This window comes from Vicugna pacos, chromosome 28 (genome assembly GCF_048564905.1).
Source record: "Vicugna pacos chromosome 28, VicPac4, whole genome shotgun sequence".
NCBI classification, from domain to species: Eukaryota; Metazoa; Chordata; class Mammalia; order Artiodactyla; family Camelidae; genus Vicugna; species Vicugna pacos.
In genome coordinates this window covers 9,497,899-9,523,743 of record NC_133014.1, presented here as the reverse complement: position 1 = coordinate 9,523,743, position 25,845 = coordinate 9,497,899, and the positions used below count along the sequence as shown (strand labels likewise).

At 40.7% G+C, this 25,845-nt stretch overlaps 1 protein-coding gene across 1 annotated transcript; it reads right to left on the bottom strand.

Annotated features, from left to right (window-relative positions):
- Window positions 1-1,131: 1,131 nt before the first annotated feature.
- MRPS5 (mitochondrial ribosomal protein S5) lies at window positions 1,132-25,845 on the bottom strand. Its single transcript, XM_072951443.1, has 12 exons — window positions 25,609-25,845; window positions 22,350-22,430; window positions 19,348-19,485; window positions 15,043-15,168; window positions 13,425-13,658; window positions 11,628-11,662; window positions 10,368-10,458; window positions 8,571-8,617; window positions 8,053-8,110; window positions 7,685-7,747; window positions 3,925-4,061; window positions 1,132-1,510 (listed from the first exon to the last, which is right to left on the bottom strand). Exons 1-12 carry the CDS (start codon window positions 25,664-25,666, stop codon window positions 1,286-1,288), a joined length of 1,293 nt encoding a protein of 430 aa, XP_072807544.1. The 5' UTR covers window positions 25,667-25,845; the 3' UTR covers window positions 1,132-1,285.

Genomic DNA, 25,845 nt, shown 5'->3' with positions numbered 1-25,845 from the left:
TTTCTGCCACTGCACTGAGGCAGAACAGAGAGAGGGGTTAAATTAGCAATCTGCACTGAAGACATGGAAAAGGCTCAAAAACAGTCATCCCTGTGAGTGTGGGGGTACAATCCCCTGGCTCTGTGGCCCACCAGCTGACCTGCAGCCTTCAGTTTCTGGGGTAAGAACTGATGACAATCCGGTGAATCACACAGGACAGCGTCCACCAGCAGCTAGTGAGGGGCAGAGCCGTTCCCCAGATCATGCACAAATCACCCATCACACTCTGTATACTATTCTACGGATGCCAGAGATGATGGCGATGATGATGATGATGATGGTGACACTGCTGTCATCCACCCACCCAAACCCTGCCCAGCTGGATGCCACAGCTTCCTGGGAGCTGTCCCCATACCCGCAGGCTCCTGCTCCTGAGTTCCCTGCTCTCTGCACCCCTAGCCTCTGCTCCCTAAGCCTGTAAGCACCTCCCCCAGCCCCACCTCCCAGGCAGATGCCCTGACCAGTTGCTTCTCTGCAGATGCTCGGCCACACCCACCCCACACCAGGATCTAGTGAGGCCAGAAGGACCAGAGGCTTTAAGCAGCTCCCAAGACAGAAAGTGGCAGAGGGAGGAGGAAGTGAACTGGCTCTGAGGGCCCCTGCTATTACTCATTCCTGTCACCAGGACAGGAAGAGATGGCCAGCAGGGGAAGTGCAGGTAGACAGACAGCGTATTTCCACTGAACCCTCACTTCTGAAAGCAGGGCAGGGGCCTCCCATCTCGGCATGTGCCCTGCCTTGAGTAAACAATGACAGGAATGCACCCTGAGACAGCACACCTGGGGAGCTGTCCTTGTAAGCCAGATGCTCAGGCAGGGTTGCCTGCCCTTCACCCCACTCACTTAAGGCAGGTGGTTTTCTGGCCCCAGGTGCTAACAGGTGAAGCATCCTTGACCCTTTTGGGGGTATCCCTGCAGGATTCCTTCCATGCCTTGGCTGTATGTTATTTTTGATTAGGTCAGATTATAAACCCTGTCTCCCTAATTCATTTGGTTTTTGCTAGTTTAAATGAATATTTAAAATAGTTTTGAGCTAACGTATGCACGCAAAGTTTGTATTATGGTGACTTGTACATATGGTGTGTTCAATAAATTAAATCTCTAAGTGTTTATTGTTAGTAAATGAAGAAATTTAATATTGGCCTTTCCTTAAAAAAAAAAAAATGACATTCCAAGGTGTGAGGGGTTGAGTCTCTCCTCGGTGCCGGACAGCACTGGATGCCAGGCTGCGTGGGCCAGAGGGAGGCCTAGGTGGCGGCTCTCTTTAAACCTGACCACACAGAGCGCTTCATCCCCTGTGCAGCCTTCACGTCTTCCCAGTCCAGTTTGATGTCTGGAACGTCCTCTTCTGGCTCCGGGTCCTTTCTTAAGGCCCCCTGGGGGGACGCAACCACGATGGGCAGGGGGCCACACTCTTCCCGGAATTCTACCACGTGGAGACTCTTCTTATCAGCCAGCTGTTGGTGGGTTTCCTGGGCAAGACCAAATTGAGAACACCAGGTTGGGGCTCTGTCTGTAATTGAAAGAGCAGGAACTTCCTACTGCTAGACTACGGTGTGGGCAGGAATTATATCGGCTCCACCTCCCCACCCCCAAAGGGGACAAAGGAAGGACCTTGGCCTCTGGTCTCTTGCCTTCCAAACCCTCCTAATCATGTGCCATGCGGTGCTCAAAACTGATCCTGGGGGGGTGGAGGTATAGCTCATTGGTAGAGCGCATGCTTAACATGCATGAGGTCCTGGGTTCAGCCCCCAGTACCTCCTCTGAAAAAAACCAAACCCTGAACCTGAATTTCGTCATGCCCCGGCTCTAGTTACCAGTTTACAGGACATGCAGGGAGAGAAGGTGTTAAGGGTCCACACAGACATTTAGTATTAGATGGGGAAACCACAGGACAAATAACCTGCTTTCTTCAACAACAACAAAAATGCAAGGAAAAAAGAGAAGAGGGGAAATACAGATGAAAAGTGACATAAACACAACAAAGATTTAAAATGTATTGATCTTTTTTGCAATCTGAGTCAAACCAATTGTGTAAAAAAATTTTTTTTAATCTGACAAATGGATACACTTCTATGAACACTGACTAGACGTTCGATCCTGAGTTACTGTTAATTTTTTAGGTGTGACAATAGTACTGTCAGGTACCTTTTAATCCTTATCTTTTAGAGAAACATACTAAAATATTCATGGGCAAAATAAACTGATGTCTGAGATTTGGTTCAAAATGACTGGGGTTGGGTGGGGTGGGAGAGAGAAACAAAACTGGCCGGGATCTGCTAACTGTTGACACTGGGTAAGAGAACCATGGGGCTTCGTTATAGAAGGGAGCCACAGAAGTCTGGAAACCGGCACATGAATTCAGTAGCTGCTCTATTGATAGTACATTGACATACCTAAAATATGAGATTATATTCAATCTCATGTTTCCAGACTTTATGTCCACCTTGTACTAGTCTCTCTAACTCTATTCATGTTTGAAATTAGAAGACAGAAGAGCTGATTCATTAAAAAAAATAAAATAAAATCATTTAAACTAGAGTGTCTTATAATTGATGGCACGTTGCTTATACTGCTGGCATTTTAAATTTTTTCTTTTTGAGTGGCACAATGCAACTGTTTACAGCTGATAGCGTTTTAGAAGCGACGATACATGGTCACTATAGCAGAAGATTCAAAATACTAACATCAAACAAAAATATCACATATGACCTATCTAAAACAAATACGTGTTACAGCAATTAAACCTCTAACAATAGGTTTAAAGTTAGAAGTGCTTTTGAAGGATATTTTATTTATTATTGTATTATTCAATTATTTTACTTTGGTGGTGGGGAGGTAATTAGGTTTATTTATTTTTAGAGGAGGTACTGGGGATTGAAGCCAGGACCTCATGCATGCTAAGCATGCGCTCTACCACTTGAGCTATACCCTCCCCTTGAAGGATATTTTAGATAGTACTAACACACACACACACACACACACACACACGCATGCACACACACGTGCACGTGCACATAAAGCTGCTTCAAAAAAAAATTTTTTAGCAAAGCTTTATTTTCAACTAATTTTCCTATTTTAAACAGTGAGAGCTACAATTATTCCATGGATCACTTTATTTGGAAACAGCCACTGCACTCTGTCAGGGAGCCTGTCAAAGTCCTCAGCAAGTGGAGGTCAACGAATGTCTCTTGAATCTGGTTGTCTTCCTGCTCATCCAGCTCTAAGGTTCACCGTCCCTTCAAGGGACAGGCCATCCCCGCTGAGCTGGTAGGAGGGCAGCCCAGAAGGGGGCGGCCCATGCACTCACAGCCCTTCCTCCCCACCGCTGGAGTGACGGTGAGCCTAGCCCAGCCGGAGCGGGCAAGTGGGCGGCAACCTGGAGCTCCCAAGAAAGAACCTGGGATATTAATGTTCATAGTTCCCACTACCTCAGGTGTCCCTCTGAACTACCTGTGCAGGTGATGTGAAAACTATGACTGAAGACCACTCTCGAGGGGAGGTGCCCTAGGGGCTTCACCCCAGTTTCAACTGGAAGGATGAAATTAGGAAATGGACCTTCTCTTTTCACTTTACATTTTTATGCTATTGGAGCTTTAGAATAAGCAGGTGTTCTTTTTATAATAGAACAGACTAATTACTGGCTTCTAAAAATACTTAATTTTGAAACTTCAAATCACCCATGGAGTATTTTTTTGAAAGTTAATTCTCGTGAACTAACTCCTCAGTTGGATTAACTAACCTGATGCAGCCACAGACAACAAAGAATGCCCCGCGCTCAGGCGGCCTGAGAGCAACTCCAGGCTGGCCCGGGGCGTGGTGGTCTCAAAGCACACAACTGAAATACAGACTAGTTCTTCTGTTTCAGAGCCCAGGGAAGGGTTACCTGGCGGGAGAGCCCGTGGAAGAGGCCTCGGGTGATGTTGAGCATGTTGATGGAGCCAGAGACCTTGGCGTACATGTCTTTGATGCCAATGAGCCGGCACATGGTGATGATGGCCCGGTGGCAGCGGAGGCCGTAGCCTAGAAAGGGAAAAACTTTAAACACCTGCCCTTCACCTGCAATGCAGGCGGCGTCACCTGCTGGCTTCACACCTTTTCTGGCTCTGGGTTTGGGAGACCCCAATTCACGTTATGGCTTCACCACTTCCCAGCTGGGTGACCCTTCACAATGTACTTCCATGCTGATGCTTATTTAAATGAGATGTTGTAAGGATTAAAGAAATAATATATTTAAGTTTCTTGAACGTATGGGCAAAAAAACAGGGTTGTTAAGATTGACCAACATGCCTGAAGATTCTTGGTGCCCCACACCCGTGTTAACTAAGGATCGAGGGACACATCTGTCCTCACCCTCCTTGACTGCTCAGTTGCACCAAGCAGACATCCACTTCCTCCTTCCGGAAAAACTCTTTTGGCTTTGGTAATACACTCTGTCTTGGATTTTCTCCTAGCTTCCAGCCCGTCCTCTTCACCCTCTTGCTGGCCTCTAAATCTCGGGTGCTTCCCCTCCAGCCACTCGCCCTCATGTCTACCTGTAATCCCCTTCTGTAGGAAGAGCCTTAAAAACAGAAACCACTCACTTCCACTGTTCCCCGAATTAAAATAATTGAGTACAGTTGACCCTTGAACAATGCAGAGGTTAGAGGCACTGACCCCTTGCAGAGAGGAAAACATGAGTATAACTTATAGTCGGTCCTCCCTAACCTCAGTTTCCCTATTTCCAAGGATCCGCATCTGTGGATTCAACCAACCACACTGCACAGCACTGTAGTAGGATTTACTGAAAAAAAAAATCCAAGTATAAGTGGACCCACACAATTCAAACCCGTGCTGTTCAGAGGTTGACAGTAATAAAGAACTCCATGGCCTACAAAGCCTTCCACGACCTGACACCTCACAGACCCGTCCAGAGACACCACCCTCCTCGTGCTGGCTTTCCTGCCACAAGGACTTTGCACCTGGTGTTCCCCTCAGCCTGCTCTCCCTGCATGACCCCTTCGAACCTTCAAGGTCTGACTCAAATACGTCCTCCTCAAAGAGACCTTTGAGTGCACTACTGAAGGTGGCCCCTTCCTCACTCCCCTGGCCTCCCCCGCAACCCAGCATCCTGCCTGCTGCTTTCAGACACTTAGCAGAACCTGCTTATCCGATGTTTGCCCTCCGTAGAACGTGGGCTCCAGGAGGCAGGACGCTGTCTGCTTACTGCTGTGTCCCCAGGGCCTAGCTCAGCCCCTGGCAAATGCAGGTGGGAGTGATGCAGAGGAAAAGCCCCAAGTTTAGACTCCAACATTTCGATGAGCCAGGCGGGAAACTCAGCACACGGCCCCCTGCTTTAAGGTGACAATCTTCTCTGGAAGCTAAATATTTCCTGGTTTCTGATTTTTCAAGGTAACTTAATATATGCGTGGAAAAACCGTATTTGGATACAAGTACATATCTGGATAAAGTGCTGTCACCTGGAACTGTCCTCTCTACTTGAAAGAGACAATTAATTGTGGACTCCATAACTATGGCAGATCATATGAGAACTCGGGACTCTGACAGCAGCAAGAGACAGGTAATAACGAGGTGGTTCTTCCACACACACATGACGTGCATCCATGTGTGAACAAATGTGTGCATGCATACACGTTTATAGGTGCACACACTGGAGAGAGGTGCACATACAAGGGGTACACGGCAGACTTGGAAGGGTCTGGGACACAGACTCCACTGCCATTGCTCTCTGGGTGACCCTGAGCAAGATCCTCTCCTCTCTGCAACACCTACTTATCCGAGCTGGTGGTGAGAACCCGAGGGAACGTGTGCACACGGCACAGCACAGGACTACACGAGATGCTCCGTGAATGGCAGCTACTATTTTGCACATACACAAAAATCTATACACTAGTGGTCACAATCCTGCGGTCATTATTTGACTGAACTTCAACTGTGACGACTTCTAGGCAGGGACTGTGTCAAAAAAAAAATGCTTGTTATAATAAAAGTTAAGTTACTAAATGTGTGTGTGTATTATTTACGAAATGCTTTGCTGTGCTGTGTGAGGAATTAAATACCGTCCTGCAGCCAAGTAGACATGTGATGAGGTTAAATACCTTTGGGAAGGCTGCATTCTCTACCGCCCTCTGGAAGATTCACATTGCACAGTGTGTATTAAAGCCTGTGGCGTTCACAAAGACACACAAACATCTTTTTTACTTCCCTTAACCCAGTTTTCCCACTTGGCACCCCTTTCGGTGTAACATCTATTAACAGCTCCTCACAGAAACAGTGATGTCTACAATGTCTCAGACTGTCTATTGTAGCTTCAGATTCAGAAGACTCAACCCCAATGCGCTAGTAATGAGCTAAAACCTGAAAAATATAGCCTTGGTTAGAGGATAGGGAAGATAAAAAAGGTAACTTCTGCCATGAAATTAAAATTGTAGCCGCCTTTCAAAAATCATTCAGACAAAAATAATGTGTCTAAAGTAACACATCCAATAAAAAGATGACACAAGCTATAAATGCAACCCATTAAATTTTCTCAGAGATGCATTTCTAAAGTTTTTTTAAAAAGAGGTAAAATTAACTTGAGTAGTATATTTTATTAACTCAGTATGTCCAAAACTTCATCATTTCAACATGTAATCAATACAGTAGTATTAGTGAGATATTCCTTATTCTTTTTTTTTTTTTTGCACTACATCTTTGAGATGTGGCGTGGATCTGACACTTACAGTGGCTCTCAGAAGCCACATTTCAAAGCTCAATAGCCTCACTGGCTGTAGCTACCACGTGGGACAGCAACAGGTCTAAACCTGAATGAATGTTCAACCCAACACTTTTCCTAATGATAAACAGTTTTCATCTGGCATGTGAATGATTAACTGTGACATTAAAGCGGAAGGCAAGTTCTGGTGCACTAATATGACTGTACTATATTTGATTTTTTTTTTCTTGATTAATTTTCTTGTCCTAGCTCTAGCAAAGTTGTGTGAGAAGCTTTGACATGGAAAGTTTAAATTCTGTGTGAAGTTTTCTCTTCTGATTCAGACTTTTAAAGTCTACCTAGAGTTAGATGAAATCATTTTCACTACAGAACCACAGGTGAGACACAAATCACAATGTTCAGGAATTCTATACCTCGAGTCCACTGGGCCCACGGCTCAGCTCCCTCCCTGAACTCCTCCCACCTGCCTGCTCTCCCACAAGACAAGACGAAGGCCCATCTCTGGACCCTCAGAGCTGAGGGTGGCACCAGGTTCACAGAAGACATTCAATAAATACTCCATGATGAGAACAAATAAGCAGAACTGAATCAGCTATAAGAAAAGAACCATCTAGCAGCAGTAATGAATTCTCTAGGGGTAACTAACGTTCCCACTATAAACAAAACTACGCACTCAGTTGCGTTTCCTGTTCATAACGTGCTCTTCCCACCTACAATTACCCCTGGAACGTGTCTGTGCTCATGGCAGCCTGGGTAGGTTGAGTACTTTTTATTTCCCTGAAAAGCCTCAGTCTTCTTAAATCTAACTTAGGCCTTTCCATTTTGGTGTTTTCAAAATGAGTTCAGGTAAAGGTGAGCAAAAATAGAGGACAGGATGAAACTGTTTCTCTGCTTTATCTTCAACAAAAATTAGAAGAATTTTTTTAGTTACCTCTGGGTTGTTTCTTCATCTTGATATGAGTCCTTTTAAATCTTAAAGAAATGTCATGGTATACTGGAGGGTAAAAACATAAACATAAGAAGATTACGGATGCAGCCTTAATGTCCCTGCAGATATCACAAAGCAACTAAGACTGCCCTAAGCAGCCACCACAAGTTGGCCAAGGATAAGTAACAAACCCCGACCTCATTCATTACTAACCTTCTCAGGAGAGAAAGTTTGTTTCCACATTTTATACATTTACATGTAAGAATGTAGCAACAAGCAGAGAAACACAAAAACACCTATAAAGGTAAACTGCCACGCATAGTGAAACAAGCACAACCCTGCAAATTTTAAACGAAAAAGTTAACACTCACTTGTATGGTCTTCATATCGCTCTATGTAATGCAAATACTGAACTGCTCTGTTTTTTGCCTGAAAGAAAGCAGGAAAGCATTTTTCTTAAATTGATTGTTAGAATTTACATTTTCTCAGGGATTTAAAAAAAATCTTTTTAAAAATGTTTCATTATGGAAAATTTCAAATTTACACAAAAATTTCAGTATATACTTCTAACAGCTGAGAATTTAATTTTTTAAAAATCCAGAAGCATAATTACACCCAAAATTAGTAATAATAACAATCACTCCTTAGTATCTTTTAACATTCTGTCAATGTTCAAACTTTGCCCGCTGTCTCATAATTTTGGTAAGCAATCACAGGTCCGATAGAAATGATCCAAGAGAAGACAGGTACTTCTAAACCTGCTTTTTATGGGATAAGTAACCTTTGACAACAAGCCTCAGATGGTTCATATTTTAATTTTTTGTGGTTCCCATGGTGTCTAGCACAACTTACTGATATTTTACTGTTAACAAAGGCAAAATGTACATACTTTTCTGAAAGCGTCTATCCGTTCAGTGGCTTTCCCAATGGCAAAACCTTTAAAAGAAAAAGCAAAAATACGAAAACAGGCATAAATTTGGCACAAAATGTCTTTCATCACATTTCAAGTTTCAGCTCCTACAACATTTCACAGCAATTCATCTTTCTTCTGCCCACAGAAAAACTGCTATCCAGAACGAATGACAAAGTATGACCGAGATTTGCTTTTCTGTGTTGGGGCACTTTGGAAACATTACATTTGAACATACATATGAAATCCAAGGTTAGATACATAACATTATCTTTTATAAATTTCTAGATAAAACTAAATGTACTCAATAATAAAAAATAATAACCATACCAAATTAATAAGGTGAACAGTTTTAAAGGTTTTTTTTCCTGAAAATAGATTTAAAATAACCAGAAAGGTTGGGGAAAAACATACATTGCTATAGAGTAAAACCATGATTTCACTCAAACTTTCAAATGTAACTCAGATTTAAATTAACCAGGAAGTAAAAACAGTGATTTGTGAGCTTGTAAATGCTTAACCCTGTGAAATGAGATTTATCACGAGTTAATGGAAATGAAAATTCTGCCATTGATACACTTGTAAAACTACAGCAAATGGCACGTACAAGCAGCTCATTGTTTTTGTAAATAGTAAAAATGTGGGAAAAACATAAATTTCAGCAATAGTGAAAAAGTTACAACAATTATATTTATCCATACAATGGAACACAACCTAATCAATACAAAAAAAAGAGGGGGAATTTGTTTTCAGTAGTATATAAACCTCTGGTTATAATACTAAGCAAGAAAAGCAAGATGTAAAAATACGTATATAATCTGACCCTTTTGTATAATTAAAAAAATATATATATTGTGATATATATGAACACAGAATTTCTGGAAAGATACAAAAGTAACTGTTAAGAGTAGTTTCCTTTGTGGGGGAGGGTGTAGCTCAGGGGCAGAGTGTGTGCTTAGCATGCACAAGGTCCTGGGTTCAATCCCCAGGACCTCCATTAAAATAAGTAGATAAATAACAAATAAGCCTAATTACCTGCCCCCTCCACAAAAGAGCAGTTTCCTTTGGCAACATACAACTATATGTATTACTTGTTTTTAAAGTGTCAGTAAGGATTTAAATAAGCAGTTTTCCAGTTTCCTTTCCCTTCCACATTCATGCATTCATTTCAAAAACAGATCACTACGGAAACTTCACAGAAAAGTGTAAAGAAGGAAATTTAAATGACTGGCAAACATACTACTTCAACATTTTTAACCTTTTCAGTGTATATCCTTCCAACCCTTCCAGTCTTTTCTTTGCATATAATCATACCTTTTTTTTTTAAAAAACATTGGAATTATTTCTTTTATAAGGGCTTTTTGTTTGTTTGTTTGCTTGTCTGACTTACCATTATTTTGTAAGTAATTTTCCATCATTCTCTAACGGCTACAGATATTACAATGTATGGCAATTCTCCTTTTGTGACTGTGCCCCTGTTGTTGAACATTTAGTGGTTTTTTTCTCCCCTAATCTTTCTCTATTACACATAATACAATAGTGTCTTGAGCCTTTTAAAAGAGCCAGTGTCCTCACAGGAAAAGGTGGATGTAGGAAGATCTTTCTTTTCCCTCTAAGGGATTACGGGGTTTTACCACAGGGTCTGTGAGCCCAAACCAATAAAAGATTTCATCAGTAGAAAAAGTCTGAGCCCCATGGACTCCACAGCTGAGCCCAGGTGCTGCGTGTCCTCCACCTCCACCACCAGCCCCTCACGCATCATCGCCCCCCACTCACCTGCAACTCCCCTGCCATTCCCCACAGCGACCAGGACACGGACTGACTTCTTCCTTCCCTCTTTTGCTGTCATGTTGAAGACACTTCTCACCTAAAAGACAAAATGTTTCATAAATATCACACCTTAAGAAAATTCTGAAGGAGGGAACCGGAATGACCTCCTCTCACACACACACACACACACACACACAGGCACAGGTAGTAAACAGGCAAATTATCCTCTGATTCCACAAGCGTGAACAGCAAACTGTCTCCAAGGGAAAACTCTAACTGGATTGTTCCTTCATGAGTAAAACGGAAATAAGACGTTCTCTTCTTATGTCACAGGGTTGTTAGAAAGTTTGAGCGAGATAACTGTGAACTCAATGCACCCTGTTTTAATGACTGTACCACAAGAAAGAAAAAAAGTTGCTGATTAAACTTTGGAAAAAAAAGACTTTGACATAGTTTATAACTAGTTAATTATAAGACACTTCAATATCAGACATGTTTATGAAAAAATGTGCATCTTAGAAATGATAAAATGCAGGATACAGAAATAGCAGGACTGGATCTCTAGGCTAAGGTTTAGGCTCAACTGAGAATAGAAAATCTGGAAAATACCTGCTTATGAACTACAAGAAAACCTGCTTTGTGTGTGTGTGTGTGTGTGTATTTATAAATTTACCAAGAACTATGAAACTCTTAACAAAACTACTTACATGGCAGCCCCTTAACCATAAAATGAGGTTAAAGAAAAGGGAGCCAACTCCTGTGGCTAATCTTACAGGAAATCACCCACATAGGTAAGAATTCTTCAAAGGGATTAACTTCCAAAGGGTATAAACTGAGATTCAAAGACATAAAATACTTGTAAGCATATTTTAAACTCGGTAATGCAATTGATATTAAAGAAACAATATACACATTCAGTCACAAACTCAATAAATGATGATTCCATGTGGCATTTAACACTAAGTATGCAGCACTAGCTCAAAGGGAAGCTGACCATTTTAGGAAATCTGCCGATTCTGTTATCAGCAATACCTGAAGTTGCCTTGTCATGAGATCTCACTTGGTGGTCCCTTCAAACTGAAGCACTCATAAGAGCCAATATCAAATAATCAAAATTTCATTGTTTCCTTACCCAAATCAGCTCTGCAGCTCAGAAAAAAGTCACGCGCCATAGGCTTTTCCTAACTGATCCTCTTGCCCTGTCCCCACTCCACCCACCCCAATTTCTCCAAAGGTTTAACTGGGTATTTAACTCAGCATGCCTACCTCAAGTATCCTGGTATCAAAATCATCATATGTTTCTGTAGGGAGAAAAGAAACAGGCGTACAGATGAATGTGTCCATACAATTAGTTTGTGAAAGCATTTTTTAAACACAGGCACCATCAACAACTTCATTTTTTTAATTTTTAAGTCAGACAGAAAACGACTTTTAAGTAAGAAAGAATCTCAGATCTTTTGGTGCCACTCCCAAGGCCACGCCCTGGTCCTCCATCATCACCAGAAACCGTTCCACCACTAAATTCACACACTTGGCCACCATCTTCCTGACTGCACCCTCCTACCCCTCCAGCTCCCGCTCAGTGACTCAAAGATGATGGTTCTTGGAGCTCCACAGCATCTCCAGACTCTTGACCACTGTTCCCCTTCCCTATCACCCGCTCTGGTTTTCCAGCTTCTCCCATTCAGTTGAGACACCACAATCCAACATTGCCACCAGGCCTTGTGAATGTCCTCAGCTCCCTCCCCTTTTCCCGTCTCCACCACACTACCCAGGACAGATCAGTGCAGCTGTCTGGCCACACCTGAACTGCTGGAGAGAGTCAGAGCATAGTACGCCACACTTGGGCCACTAAAAACTCATGGTCTCCAACTCAGTCAAGTCCGCTCTGCTGCCTGATGGCCTTTTATGTCCTTTTCAGTTAGATCTCTCTCCACTCACCACAGCAGCCATTTCAAACACTATGTTCTTTTACTTTTATTAACGTTTCACTATAGAAAATTAACTAGCATAGACAAAAATAGAACAGCAAAGTGAGAGCTTATGTACCATTAGCCGTCAGCTTCAACAATGATCAGCTCTATCCAGTTATTCCATTCCACTGGGTAACTGTGAGGCCAGTCCCAGATCCCTACCTTTTCATCAACATATTCTGGTGGCCACTCTCACCAGTGCCCTCATCTCCTGCTCACAGATAACTAACTGAAGGTTCCAGAAAGACAGCAATGCACCCCCGCCCCACACACACTTCCACTACCCACCAGATAGGCTCACCCAACTCTGCCCCCGACCTTTCTTCTGTCACAAGTTCATCCAATTATCTACACTCTGGATCTGGGCCCTTACTTGGGACTTAAGTTTATGTGTTTTTTCTCTCTCCCTCTTGTGTCTTCATTTTCCCAACTGACGCATTCTGCTCAGTCTTAAGCATGCTGGCTTGAGTGTCTCCATCTCAACCTCTCCTCTCCTCTTTAAGCCAAACTTAAGAAAGCTGCCAAACTCTTGTCTATCTCTTCGTCTCCTAGTCACTGATAAGAATGAATGTTTCAGGTGATTTTTACTTCTTTACATTCTCAAGAAGTGGGGGGATGGCTCTGTTTTCTAACTTGGTCTGACAAATATTATCAATTTTTTATTTCACGTGTAATTTCATGAGGCTTGACAACTACCTGGTTTTATCTTCTGTTATTAAAATAGCACTCCCAAGCCATGCTGTTCCACAGGTATCCCATGGCCAGTTGTGTTTGGGAAATTGCATCCTACAGGTGACTTGTAGAGATCCAAAATGCACACCACCGTGTTTAAAGACTCTGAGAAGTCACACAACAAAGACGCCTGAACATGGTGCTTTGCATCCTGTTTGTGGAGTACTTCTTTGTTACAGGCTTCTAGCATTCCATAAAAGACAGGTAGGTAATAATGTGAAGTTATTTTAATGATGCTCAAATCCTTTTTTGGAAAAAGGTGATCTAAACAGACAAGTAAATAAAATCATACTAAAGAATCCCAGAAATAGGGGTACCCTCTCTGTCACAATGGTAAGCAAAATGAGGATTCTGTTACCTCCATTGGGACCAGGGTCAGGGGGGCCAAGACTGATGCCTCCCCATGAGTTTCCGCTCCATCCTCGCTCCCGTTTAACCTTCATCTTCCTCTTCCGGTCCCATTCTTCTCTCTGCTGGATCATCTCCTGCTCCACCTTCTCCTGCTCTTCCTTGCTTCTTTGGGTAATGGTCTGCACAGCTCCATCTTTCATAAGAGGGACATTCAGACCAGGCCATAGGAAGCCATGACGCCCTGAAGATTTAAAAACATACATAAATAAGAATTTTTTAAAAGCATTCATTTCTTGAGTATTAAAATGCCAGGCAATGGATATACAGATAATGGTATCACTGGTGGGAGCTTAAACTAACATAATCACTTTACAGGCCACTTGGCATTGTCTATTAGAATTTTACATGTACCTACCCTAACACCTAGTAATTCCACTTCACAGTATTGCCTAGAAACCCATTTCCATACAGGTGTGAGGCATCTGTGTGCTTGGACAAGGATGTTCACTAAAGTGTTATTTATAAAGGAAAAAAATGGAAACAATCTAAATGTCCAGCAATAGTGGAAGAGTTAAATGAACTATGGCACAGCCAACCTATGAAAGATTCTGCACTAAACTGAAAGAATGAGGTAGCTCTACAGGTTCTTATATGGAACAATTCCCAAGACCCATTATTGAGTGAAAGAAACAAATTAAAGACAATATGCACCATACAATTTAATTTTTTTTAAAGAAAGTATACATTTCTTTTAGGATATTTATGTATACAAAAGCATAAGAAAATGTCACACGGGAACACATCAAAATGAGATGAATGGTTTCCTTAGGGGAGGCGACTGGGATTGGAGGCAACACAAAAGGCATCAAGGGTGACTTGAGGCTTCTCTGTAGTCTTTGAATTTTTTTAACTGACAAAGTATACATACGTGATTGTTAACAGTTTTTTTAAATGTTAAAAAAATGAGACACAAGGTAAGTCACAGAGAAGAACATCTAATTGAGGAAATGTCGATTCAGATATACTATACTATTTTAATTCTTCAAAAAAGACAAGTATAAACAATCATGTGTTCCAGGAGTCAGCAAGTAAAGCCCATGGTCTAAATCCAGCCCACTATTTTTGTAAATAAAGTTTTATTGGAACACGGCTGTGGCCATTCGGTTATGTACTCTCTATCACTGTTCCTGTGCTACAACAGCAGTTCAATAGTGGTAACAGAGAACATGCGGCTCACAAAGCTGAAAATGTTTACTACCTGGCCCTTTTTAATGCTTTATATCTATTTATGAATGCTTTGTATCCTATTTTTCAGTTTGCCAATTCTCCAGTTATTCCGTTACCTACCACTGAATCATAAGTTCTTTGAGGGCAGGGACTTTCCAGCAGATGCCACAAGGGCACTTCAGATACTGAATGAATAAGTAATGAATGAATCCCTTTCTATGGGATTTTTCTTCCCCTGAATCATGGGGCAATAAGCCATTTGGTTGGATTCTAAAAATGCAGATCCTAGTGCTCTTCATGAGAAATGTTTTGATGCTTCTAGTTTGTAAAACATCTATAAAATTTGCAGGAAAAAAAATCTTAGAAAGCACATTAGCTGTTTTTATAAATAAGTTTACCTTCACCGATGATCTGACCCCTGTTCAAATCCTTTCTTCTCTTCTTCTTAGTTCTTTTGCCTCTTCCTTTTCTTGCTCCGGCTCCACTCTCTGCTAAAGCACCTTTCCATAGCTCATCGGCTGTCACTGTAATGAAATAGGTTTTTAAAGAAAAATTTCAAGCAATGATCTATGGTCCCCTATTGAATTAAAAATGCCAGAAGAAGCCAGGTTCACTCGCATCATTATGGCAATGAAAGCAAAATTAAAACGTTCTTGGCACATATCACATGACTGCCCAAGACAAAGTGATTCTACTCCTCTCCTGGACTATGGACTTCCCCTACAAAAGACACTAACATTTAAATCCCAGTTACTTCCCAGTCGATTTGTCTCCCACTTTATCAGCTATGTTACAGGTCTCTTCCCTGCCCTCTTGCATCTGTTATAACTGTTAAGATCATCAATAATTAGTCTTCCTAAGTACCAATCTCTTAGTCCAAAGAATCAACACTTCAATTTGAACCTACAAATCTTAATAATTTAGATTGTTTGCTCTGTTCTAAATTCCCTAAACATCTCTGTATATCCTTCAAAATGAGATGCCCAAATTCACCTTCAACTCTAATTATGAAGTCTAACCAGTATTTGGGAAAGAATGAGTATGGAGGGATCTGATAGTTAATACTTGCAAGTGCATATATGTTATTTTTTAAATCACAGTTGTCTTTTATTTTATGTATAAACCCTGACACTGCTGATTTATCTATCAATTTCTAGGATCCCCAAATCTTTTTATAATATACATTTCAATCAGTATTTTCCCCTTTATCCTTGTGGACTATTCAGATTCTTTACTTTTGAACACTTCTGAATTTTACTGGTGTAGCCACATCGTTTATTAGATTGATTGATTGATTTTATTATAGTTTAGCCTTTATTAGATTTAAATTGTCCTCACAAGGACTTTCAGACTTTCACAGTATCACTAATTGATTTTATGACAAAAGATTCTGTTCCATTACCAATTTATTTAATAAAGAATCAGAGCCATACAAATGTTGTACTAGTCAAAACTCTAAGACACCTATGTCTATATGCCAGGAATACTAAACATATTCTGGAAGTCAAATGGGTATCTTCATTCTCCTTCTCTTATGAGCCCTGAGGGTTTGAAAATTCTACCTGCTTGCTTCCTGAAAGGCCTTACCTTGATCCTTTGGGTAGACAGCATGAAAAGGGAAAAATGTTCTGGATTTTACATATTTTTTAATGCTTTGTATCTATATAGTGTCCTGTTTTTCAGAAGACCCACATATTATTAGAGCTGATCTTTATAACTGAAGCTCAGCAGAGTAAGCAACCTTCCCCATCACGTGCTGCTTTGTGTATCCCTGGTCAGAGCAAAGGGTTAGCTCAAACTTTAGATTGACACTGTCTCATTTAAAAGAACCACAAGCTTAAAATAAAACTACTAACCTCAAACTAAACTCTCACTGAAGATTGGTTTTCTTTCTTAACTGCTTAAAAATGATGGTCTATAATCTGTAAATGCCATCAAAAACCTGAAAGTTCACAGTGAAAGCACTTTTAGTGGGGGCATAAGGAAGTCAATCAATTACAGTGTTTCTTCACTTAGAATAACAGAATCACTCATGAAGACTAAAAGGAATTCAATTTTAAAAGGAACTTGAAGTTGAGGCAAAGATGTAAAAGACTAAAGAGTTTAGTTCATTTTTAATAGTTCATTTTTAATACATTATAAGAGGACAATAAAAAAAAATCTAACTACATTTAAAGAAGATAGCAATTCATATGTCAATTTTTGAATGCCATTTTGTTATTAAAAATGGTTTTAATTTTTTCCCAGAATATAACAATTTTTTCTAATTTGGAAAATATAGACAGTATAAAGAATATTAAAAAAAAATCCCACTATCACTGTTAGATAAGAATGTACATTCTATCTTTTTCTTTATTCATGCATGCATACATAAGTATATTTATATTTTGTTTGTTTAAAAAATTGAATTATATATGTATAATTTTGTATCTTTTTTACTTAATATATTACATTGTGAGCCTTATGTTACATTCTTACATATTATTCATAAACATAATTTTTAATGACTGTAAGTTGAATTAAGTTGTTTTGACAGAGATTTTACCGCTTTAACATCAGGACAAAGTGACCTAAGATCCTAATTAACCTAACATGCTACTTAGAATAGATTTACTATTATTTTAACTTTTATTTCATTGTCTGGAAGGGCATAAGTACTTTAATACATATACCTGTTAATTACCATAGTTATGTAAAATAAAGTTCATGTTTACACACACGTGCGCGCACGCACACACACACAATCCACTGTTGCACCCAATCTGATACACTGAGCTCTCTCTCTAAAGCATGCTAAGTAACACTACTTGCTAACTTGGATCAAAGGGATTTAAATGTGGACCCTCTATGGCAGAGGGATAGATTTACAAGTATGATGTTAAATAGTCTTGGGAAGTCTTAATAAGTTTTGAAAAGTTATTTTTTTAAATTTCTTGGAGGAGATTTAGAAAATCAAAGACTATTTCCTGGTGAAACAGCAAAAACTAGCCCTATGCTAGTTTTAACTGAGTTCACCCCCCTTGACTTGGGAGCAACGAACTCATAAGGGTACAGAGACCCATGACTGAGGAAGAACACAGGCTAATGGAGAGTCAGAGGCAGATGTGGGACAACAGTGGAGGGACCAGGGTCTCAATGAGCAAGGGGCATTTCCAGAACAAGAAGAGTTAGAAAAAGGCCTTCTAGGGCAGGGAAAAGACTATTTTCTAAAAAGCCTGTAAGTTTAATATACCCCCACTAAAGCACACTGGGACTAGGGGCTCCAAGGAAGAGGGTAATGGCTCCAACTCCACCCACCTCTCTTCTCTTTGCACCAAAATCTACACATCCAAGTAAGCCTGTATTGCTTGCAATCCCCCATCATCCAGTCATCTTTTCTGCATTACTGCACGAATGACTTAGTTACTACAAGTCTTCCAGATTAAAGTGATCTGTACCCACACAATGAAATACTCCACAGTTATAACACTGCACTGGAGAAGCCCATGTACTGACATGGGAAAATGCATAGCACACTGCTGCATGAAAAAAAGTGGCAAATCCAAGATTTCAGGGTAACAGGATTACAGGTGATTCTTTTTCTTTTTGAATGATATATAATCCTAATTTCCCTTAATTTTCCTAATCCTGAATTGTGGATTCAATCTCCATTTTTTTATAAATTAATTTCAGTTCAGATTGGACTCTTGCAAATACTATTTCAAGTAGCAGTAGTGTTAGCAAAACAACATCTACTTCAAATTAACTTTTCCTGATTAGTCCTATCTCCTCAACTAAAGTGCAACTGAAAACAGACATCAAGTATATTCTTGGTGTGAATCTAAATCAGCAGGGATTTGGGCCACAATTCAATACTCTTTAGACCTCAGGTGCCCCAAATAAGGGGTTTAAATTAAACCAACACTCCCGAAAGTATATATAGTACAAATACGACAGATAGCATGTGAGATGATTCTAGGAGGTGCACAAAGGAACATCTTTATTTTAATAGGATAGGCACACCTCGGAGATATTGTTGGTTTGGTTCCAGACCACTGCAACAGAGTGAATATCACAATAAAGTGAGTCACACAAAGTTTTTTGGTTCCCCAGTACATACAAAAGTTATATTTAGTATGTTCATGTATAACTGAAAAATTGTGCTCTACATTGGAAATTGACACATTGTAAACCGACTATAACTCAATTAAAAAAAAAGGTTATGTTTACACCATATGGTAATCTTCAGTGTGCAACAGCATTATTGTCTAAAAAACAATGTACATACCTTAATTAAAAAATAATTTATTACTAAAAAATGCTAACCTTCAGTAAGTCATAGTGGTAACATCAAAGATCACTGACCACAGATCACCATATCAAATACAGTAATAGTGAGAAAGGTTGAAATGTTGCCAGAATTATCAAAATGTGACAGAGACACAAGGTGAGCAAACATAGTTGGAAAAAATGGTGCAGATAGATTTGCTTGGCACAGGGTGGCCACAAACCTTAAATTTGTAAAAAATGTAGTATTCACAAAATGCAATAAAGCAAAGTGCAACAAAATGAGATAGGCCTATACATCACACGCTAATCTCTGAAGTGTTCATTCATTTAAGGAGGAAAAAGAAAAAGAAGAAAAATTAAGGTGCAAAAAAACTAAGATACACCTTCTATTTCCCTGTTTCATGAAATGGGAAGTTTGTGACCAGTCTACGTACATTTAGTGAAGAAACTGTAGGATCTATACTGTTGGCCCATCAAGTTACTGGGAGAAGAAATGCAGCATTGGGTCTGTAGTGCACGGGTCAAGCTGGTAAAATTACAGTTGTTGCTGGTTCCTGGAGATGACAAACGGCCTGAAGGTAGATGGAATAAAACTTTTGTTAGAGGCTCCATGCCTGTGGAGAAACACTGCCAGCATCAAATAATTAACTGTTACTGATAAAAATAAGTCACTACAATTCTGAACTTTAAAGAATCCTATTTTGAGGACAGTCTTTCTTTAAAAAATAAAACAAAACTTTTGTAGGCTGGCTCAGATGACACAGTGAAGTCTCTCTGGACCTATAAGCTCATTTAGTAAATTACTCAATTAGAAGTAAATAGAAAATACTGGTTTTTCATTTTAAATAAATTCATGTCTTCAATAATCATTCCAAATCCCATAAGCATAAGCTGGACACATTTTAGCTTTCCTTGTAACCTCCTCAATCTTCAACAAAATATCAACTGCACATGAATTTATTCTTGCACCTAAGGACTACAATTTTTGATGTACTTCTAGAGTGTAAAAATCACTACCATCAGACTTAGAATTCTTTTTTTTTTGCAAAAGACCAAACTACTACTCATAGCTAATAAAGTAGTTAGCCTAAAAAGGTCCAATTGCCAAAAGTAGAAAGATATCAACTTAAGAGACCAGAAATAATCTTTTTTAATGTACTGTTACTACAACTGAGTTTGCTTAAACTGTGTTGTGCTTTTTAAAACAGGAGATGGCAGCCGCTTCTGCTTAAATCACATTCTGAAGTTCAGTTACAGATGATCATCCACCAAGATCAGTTATCAATTTTGCTCTGATCCTTTGAATCCTTATTAATTTCAGACCATGAAGTTTCCGTCTCAGTAGAATAGTTATGGAGTCCACAGAGGGACAAGCCCAGGAAGCCCCCTTGGGTGGACTTCTTCAAAGACAGAGTCGGCCCTTGAAGGTTTAACATCAGTGTTCAATAGTTTTTATCATAAAGAATTTCTTCCTTCTAATTGAAATCTCTTCTATTAAATCAAACTGGTTAATCAGAGATGCATTTCAGAGATTTTAGAAAAATCGTTGCTATGTTTCTGACCAAACTGTTGTAGCCTTTAGAAAAATATGGCAATAGGTGCAAAGAAAACAAAGCCATTTTTTTAAAAAGAACAAGCCAATTATTAATGTGGAAAAACAAACTGTTGTAGGAGAAAGGAAATGCAATGACAGAATACAGTTGACCCTTAAACAATGTGGGGGTGAGGGGCACTGACTCCACTGCCCTCCAGCAGTTGAAAACCTCAATGGGGTAGTACTGTAGCACATATTTATTGAAAAAAATTCACGTATAAGTGGGCCCGGGCAGCTCAAACTCGTACTGGTCAAGGGTCAACTGTGCTACCTAGCTCAGATGTGAAGAATACATACAGAACCTTAATAATGAAAATATAGCCTATAGCTTTACTCAAAACTGTGCTTACTACTATGTTCAGAAAAAGCAGGGGTGGAGGTGTAAGAGTAAAATCTTCAATTATCCTAACAATGTTAATAGAGAGAACAACATACACTCTGTTTAGAAATATAATCAGGGGGTGGAGGGTGGGAAGGGATAGACTGGGATTTCAAAATTGCAGAATAGATAAACAAGATTACACTGTATAGCACAGGGAAATATACACAAAATGTTATGATAACTCACAGAGAAAAAAATGTGACAATGAGTGTGTATATGTCCATGAATGACTGAAAAATTGTGCTGAACACTGAAATTTGACACAACATTGCAAAATGATTATAAATCAATAAAAAATGTTAAAAAAAAGAAATATAATCAGAAAAATGTAAAAAAAAAAGCGTCACTGGAAGATGAAAAGGTGTGGGAAAAGGAACTGGTTTTAAGATATAAACCTTTTAATATTCTTTGGAAGTACAATATTTTAAAACATCTATCTTCAAAGTAGGGACTACTATGCCCATTTTATAGATGAGGAAACTGAGAGTCTGAGGGGGTGTCATTTGTTCATGGTTCCAAAGGCAGAAAGTGGAGAAGCCAAGAACTGTGCTGTCACTCCACCAGTCAGCACACTCCCCTGATCCCCAGGGCCTTCTGCGGGGCATCTGCTCAGCCAAGAATGCTCCTCTCTGGCCTTCCTCATAGAAGCCTCTAGGCCCCACATCAGCTCAGGCTGGGGACACTGCCTAGCTCACAGTAAAGGGCAGAGTAAGTAGTTTATGACTGAATAAATCACTCAAACGACAAATGAACAAGTACAGGGAAGAGCCAGGGCCACCTGATCCCTCTGCTGGACCACTCAAGCAAGGTATGAAGGCATCCGGACAGCAGGGTTAACAAGATGAAAAGAGTAAGACTAAAAGTAAAGCCCAGCACAGAGAGGCCCAGAAACTCAAGGACACAAACAGATTTCAATTCTGCCCTAACCAGAGACCACATGGACAAGGCAGGATTTAACTGGCCAAACACACAACATGGGCTCAGCAAGCGTTGGCTTCCTCTCTTTCTGGAGAGTGACTGAAGAGAGGGCTCTGCACTGCGTCAGGTAGGAGCAAAGATCCTCTACAAAGACAGTGTTTCAAGAAGGCATCCAAGACAGCTCAGAACCCAGTCCCACCATTACCGGCTGTGTGACCTGGAGCAAGTCACTTAGCCTCTCAGACGCACTTCACCGTCTGTAAAATGGGAACAACAACTCCCTCATAAAAACCGGGGAGGATTAACGAAGATAACATACTACTGACCTGACATGCAATAATTATTCAATAAATTGTAGCTATTATTTTTTAAAGTCTTGAAATATAACAACTATAACCATTAAAAATTTGAAGAATACTTCTTAGACCTTATGTATTTCTATTATAAACAATTTACTTCGTTCATTTACATTTTTAAAAACTACATAAAGTTCTCTAACATTGGATCTTATAAGGAAAGGAAGTTAGGTAAATAAATCTCACCAGTGCTGGGAATAGTCTTCAATGCCAAAATGGAAGCTGTTGGAAAGGTGTTTAGGTAAAGATGCCTGGACCATAAATGACCTGTAAATTTAAAAAAAATTTTTAAGATACATTTCCACATGACAAGGAACATTTTTAACACCTAAAGAATAGCAATATCTATAGAATAAAAGAACCAAGACAAGAACACGAGTAATTTCTGGGGTCCGTGACTGCTTGCCCAAGTAGATGATATTGCATCACATCTTCTCCTTCACTCTCTCTCTGACCAGTTACCAAGCCCTATGGATTCTCCTTAAAAATCAATTCACCTGTAGCTGCACACTCTCCCAGTCTCACTGCGCCCCTTTGTTCAGGCACTGTCCCTTAGCCACATGGTGACAGTCTCCTAACAGGTCTCACTGCTTCCAGTCTCTCTCCCTCTAATTCACATCTGCTGTCAGGAAGGCCTTTCTACAAGAGGTCTGGTCACCTCACAGCCCTGATACAACATTCTTTGGCTCCCTACTGTCTGCAGAACAAAGTCAAACTCCTTAGCACAGCGTACAGGGCTGCGATTTGGCCCCAACCTTCCACATCAGCCTCATCACCACCACCCTCCCTCCACCTCCCTCCAGACACAGCAGACTCGCAGTCAAGCCTTGAACACACTCTGCTCTTGAATGGGTTTGTGTGTCTCTGACAGGTTCTCCTGGTTTGCCTGACACATCACCTCCTGGTGAGGGCTCCCTGATCCCCACAGTGATCCCTTAGCACTCTGCACCCCTCTCTCCTCTGGAGACCCTGTAGCACCAGGTTGTAACTGTCCCGTGTACCACTTCCCACACAACACTGCTTCAGAACAGGCTCTGAATGCATTCACCAGCAGTTGATTTTTGAAAAGGGTGCCAAGAAAAATCAATGGGGAAAGAATAATCGTTTCAACAAACGGTGCTGGAACAACTGAGTATCCACGTGTAAAAGAATGAAGTTGGAGCCCTACTTATACTATACAGACAAATTAACTCAAAATGGATCAAAGGCCTAAACAGTAAAGACTATAAAATCTTCAGAACATAAGGGCAAACAATCCTGACCTGGGATTTGACAATGGTTTCTTGGATATGACACTAAAAGCATAAGCAAAAAAACCCAACAACAACAACAAAAATCAGATAAATCAGACTTCATCCAAATTTAAAACTTTTGTGTTTCAAAGGACACTATCAACAAGCGAAAAAACAACAGATTGGAAGAAAACTTCTGCAAAGCATTTATCTGACAAGGGTTGTATCTAGAATATATAAAGAACTCTTACGATTCACTAATAAAAAGACAACCCAATTTAAAAATGGGTAAAGCAGGGACTAGACATTTCTCTAAAGAACATATAGAAATGGCCAATAAACATTAAAAGAGACATTCATTAGCTATCAGGGAAATGCATATAAAACCACAAATTGATACCACTTTACACCCACTATTATGACTATAATCAAAAGGACGGATAATAACAAGTGTTGACAAGGATGTGGAGAAATAAGAATCCTCACGCTGGTGGGAATGCAAAAAGGTGCTTTAGCAAACAATTTAGCAGTTTCTCAAAAAGAGAAACACGGAGTTACCATTTGATCCAGCAACCCCACTTCCATGTATACACAAAAGAAATGAAAAAATATATATATGCAAAACGCTGCACACAAATATTTATAGCAACATTAGGCATCAGCCAAAATATAGAAACAACTCAGATGCTCATCAACTGATGAATGGATAAACAAAATGTGGTATATACATGTAACAGACTATTATTCAGCCATAAAAGGGAATTAAATACTGATACATGCTACAACATGGAAGAATCTGAAAAACATTATGCTAAGTGAAAAAAGCCAGTCACAAAAGATCACATATTATATGATCCATTTATATGAAATATCCAGAACATCGAACCTACAGAGATAAAAAGTAGATTAGTGGTTGTCCAGGGATGGAGGCAACGGGGATCTGAGGGGATGATAGCTAAAGCATACAAGGTATCTTTTGGGGGTGATGAAGATATTCTAAAATTGATTGTGGTGATGGTTGCACAGCTCTGGAAGTAATAAAAGCCAGTGAATTGTACACTTTAAGAGGATGAATTGTATGGTATGTAAATTACATCCCAATAAAGCTGCTACCAAAAAAAAAAGTTTATAAACTAGAAAAAGAAAAAAGAAACAGGCTCTGGAGCTAGGTGGTGTGGGTGCAAAAACCTGACGTCCTCCCAATCTAACTTTGAACAAGTTTCTCAGCCTTAATGTTGTGTACCTTAATTCCCTCAGCTGTAAAATGGGACTAATAAAGGCATCTATCTCATAAAGGCACTGTGAAGATGAAGTAAGGAAAAATGCAGAAAGAGTTTAAGATAGTCCCTAGCACAAATAAAAGCTCATGAAAGAAAGCTACAAATGCTAGCTGCCCTTTCAACGGGGCTTTGAAAAAGAAGGTGAGCACAACAGAACAAAAGTAAACAATGCTCAGGTCAGATTTTCTGACAATGATTTCAAGTCAAGTTTCCCAACAAAATGAGTTACAAAAAAATTTTTTTTCGATTTTTGTAGATCTTTGTACTTCAGAGTTACGAATGCTAGATCGTGGGTTTACAATAAAACAGAGCGAATAGAGACGATCAAAACGATCATGAAGTGGTTCCTAGAGGTAACATTGTGCTGGAAGATAGCAAGCATATTGCCCTTCCTCGGGCTGCAAACAAGGGGTGCGGAGGACAATAACAGCAAAATTACTGACATTCCAAGCATCCTTCTTTCAAATAAAAGGCACTGATTAGCCCGGAATCTAAAATAACTGACACTAATCTTATTGGACTCAAGCTGGAGGACGGCTTTTTTGCCTTTTCGAGCTTCGCTGGCTGCCATCTACCTCGAACCCCGTATCAACATCACCAAATGAACCTGCGGGTTGCGCCCGCAGGGAAGGCGATGCTTGCTTGCCACTTCCCTGCGCCTCTTAGCCGAGCACGCACGGGCGGTCTGGTGAACTGGAGGGGGCCTGGGACCACGTCCAGTCCACCTGCACTTTACAAACATCGGCCCTGAGACCCAGAGAGGGCGCGGACGCACGCAAGGTCACACAGCGGGTCCAAGCAAGACCGGAGCCAAGCGTGAGGGGCCAGGGACCGCGCTTCTCGCTTCTCACCGCCGAGGCGTCTGCAGCCCCCGGGCGAGCCCTCGGCTCCCGCCCCGCTCAGAGCCCCTGCTCCCAGCGTCCCGGATCTCACCCGCCGACGCGCCGTACAGCCCAGGGAGGAATCCCGCGGCGCGAAGCGCCGCCGCCATGGTGCAGCCCCACGAGCGCCTCCGTCCGGGCAGCCTTCCCACCGCCTGCCGCAGCTGCTCCTCGTCCAAGGCCGGCCTCAGCCCGCGGCTGAATTCCTGAGGCCAGGGGGGCCGTGCAGCTGCACAGGCCGGGGTGAGGGACTGTCCAGACGGGCAACAGGGTGGGATGTGCCCGGCGC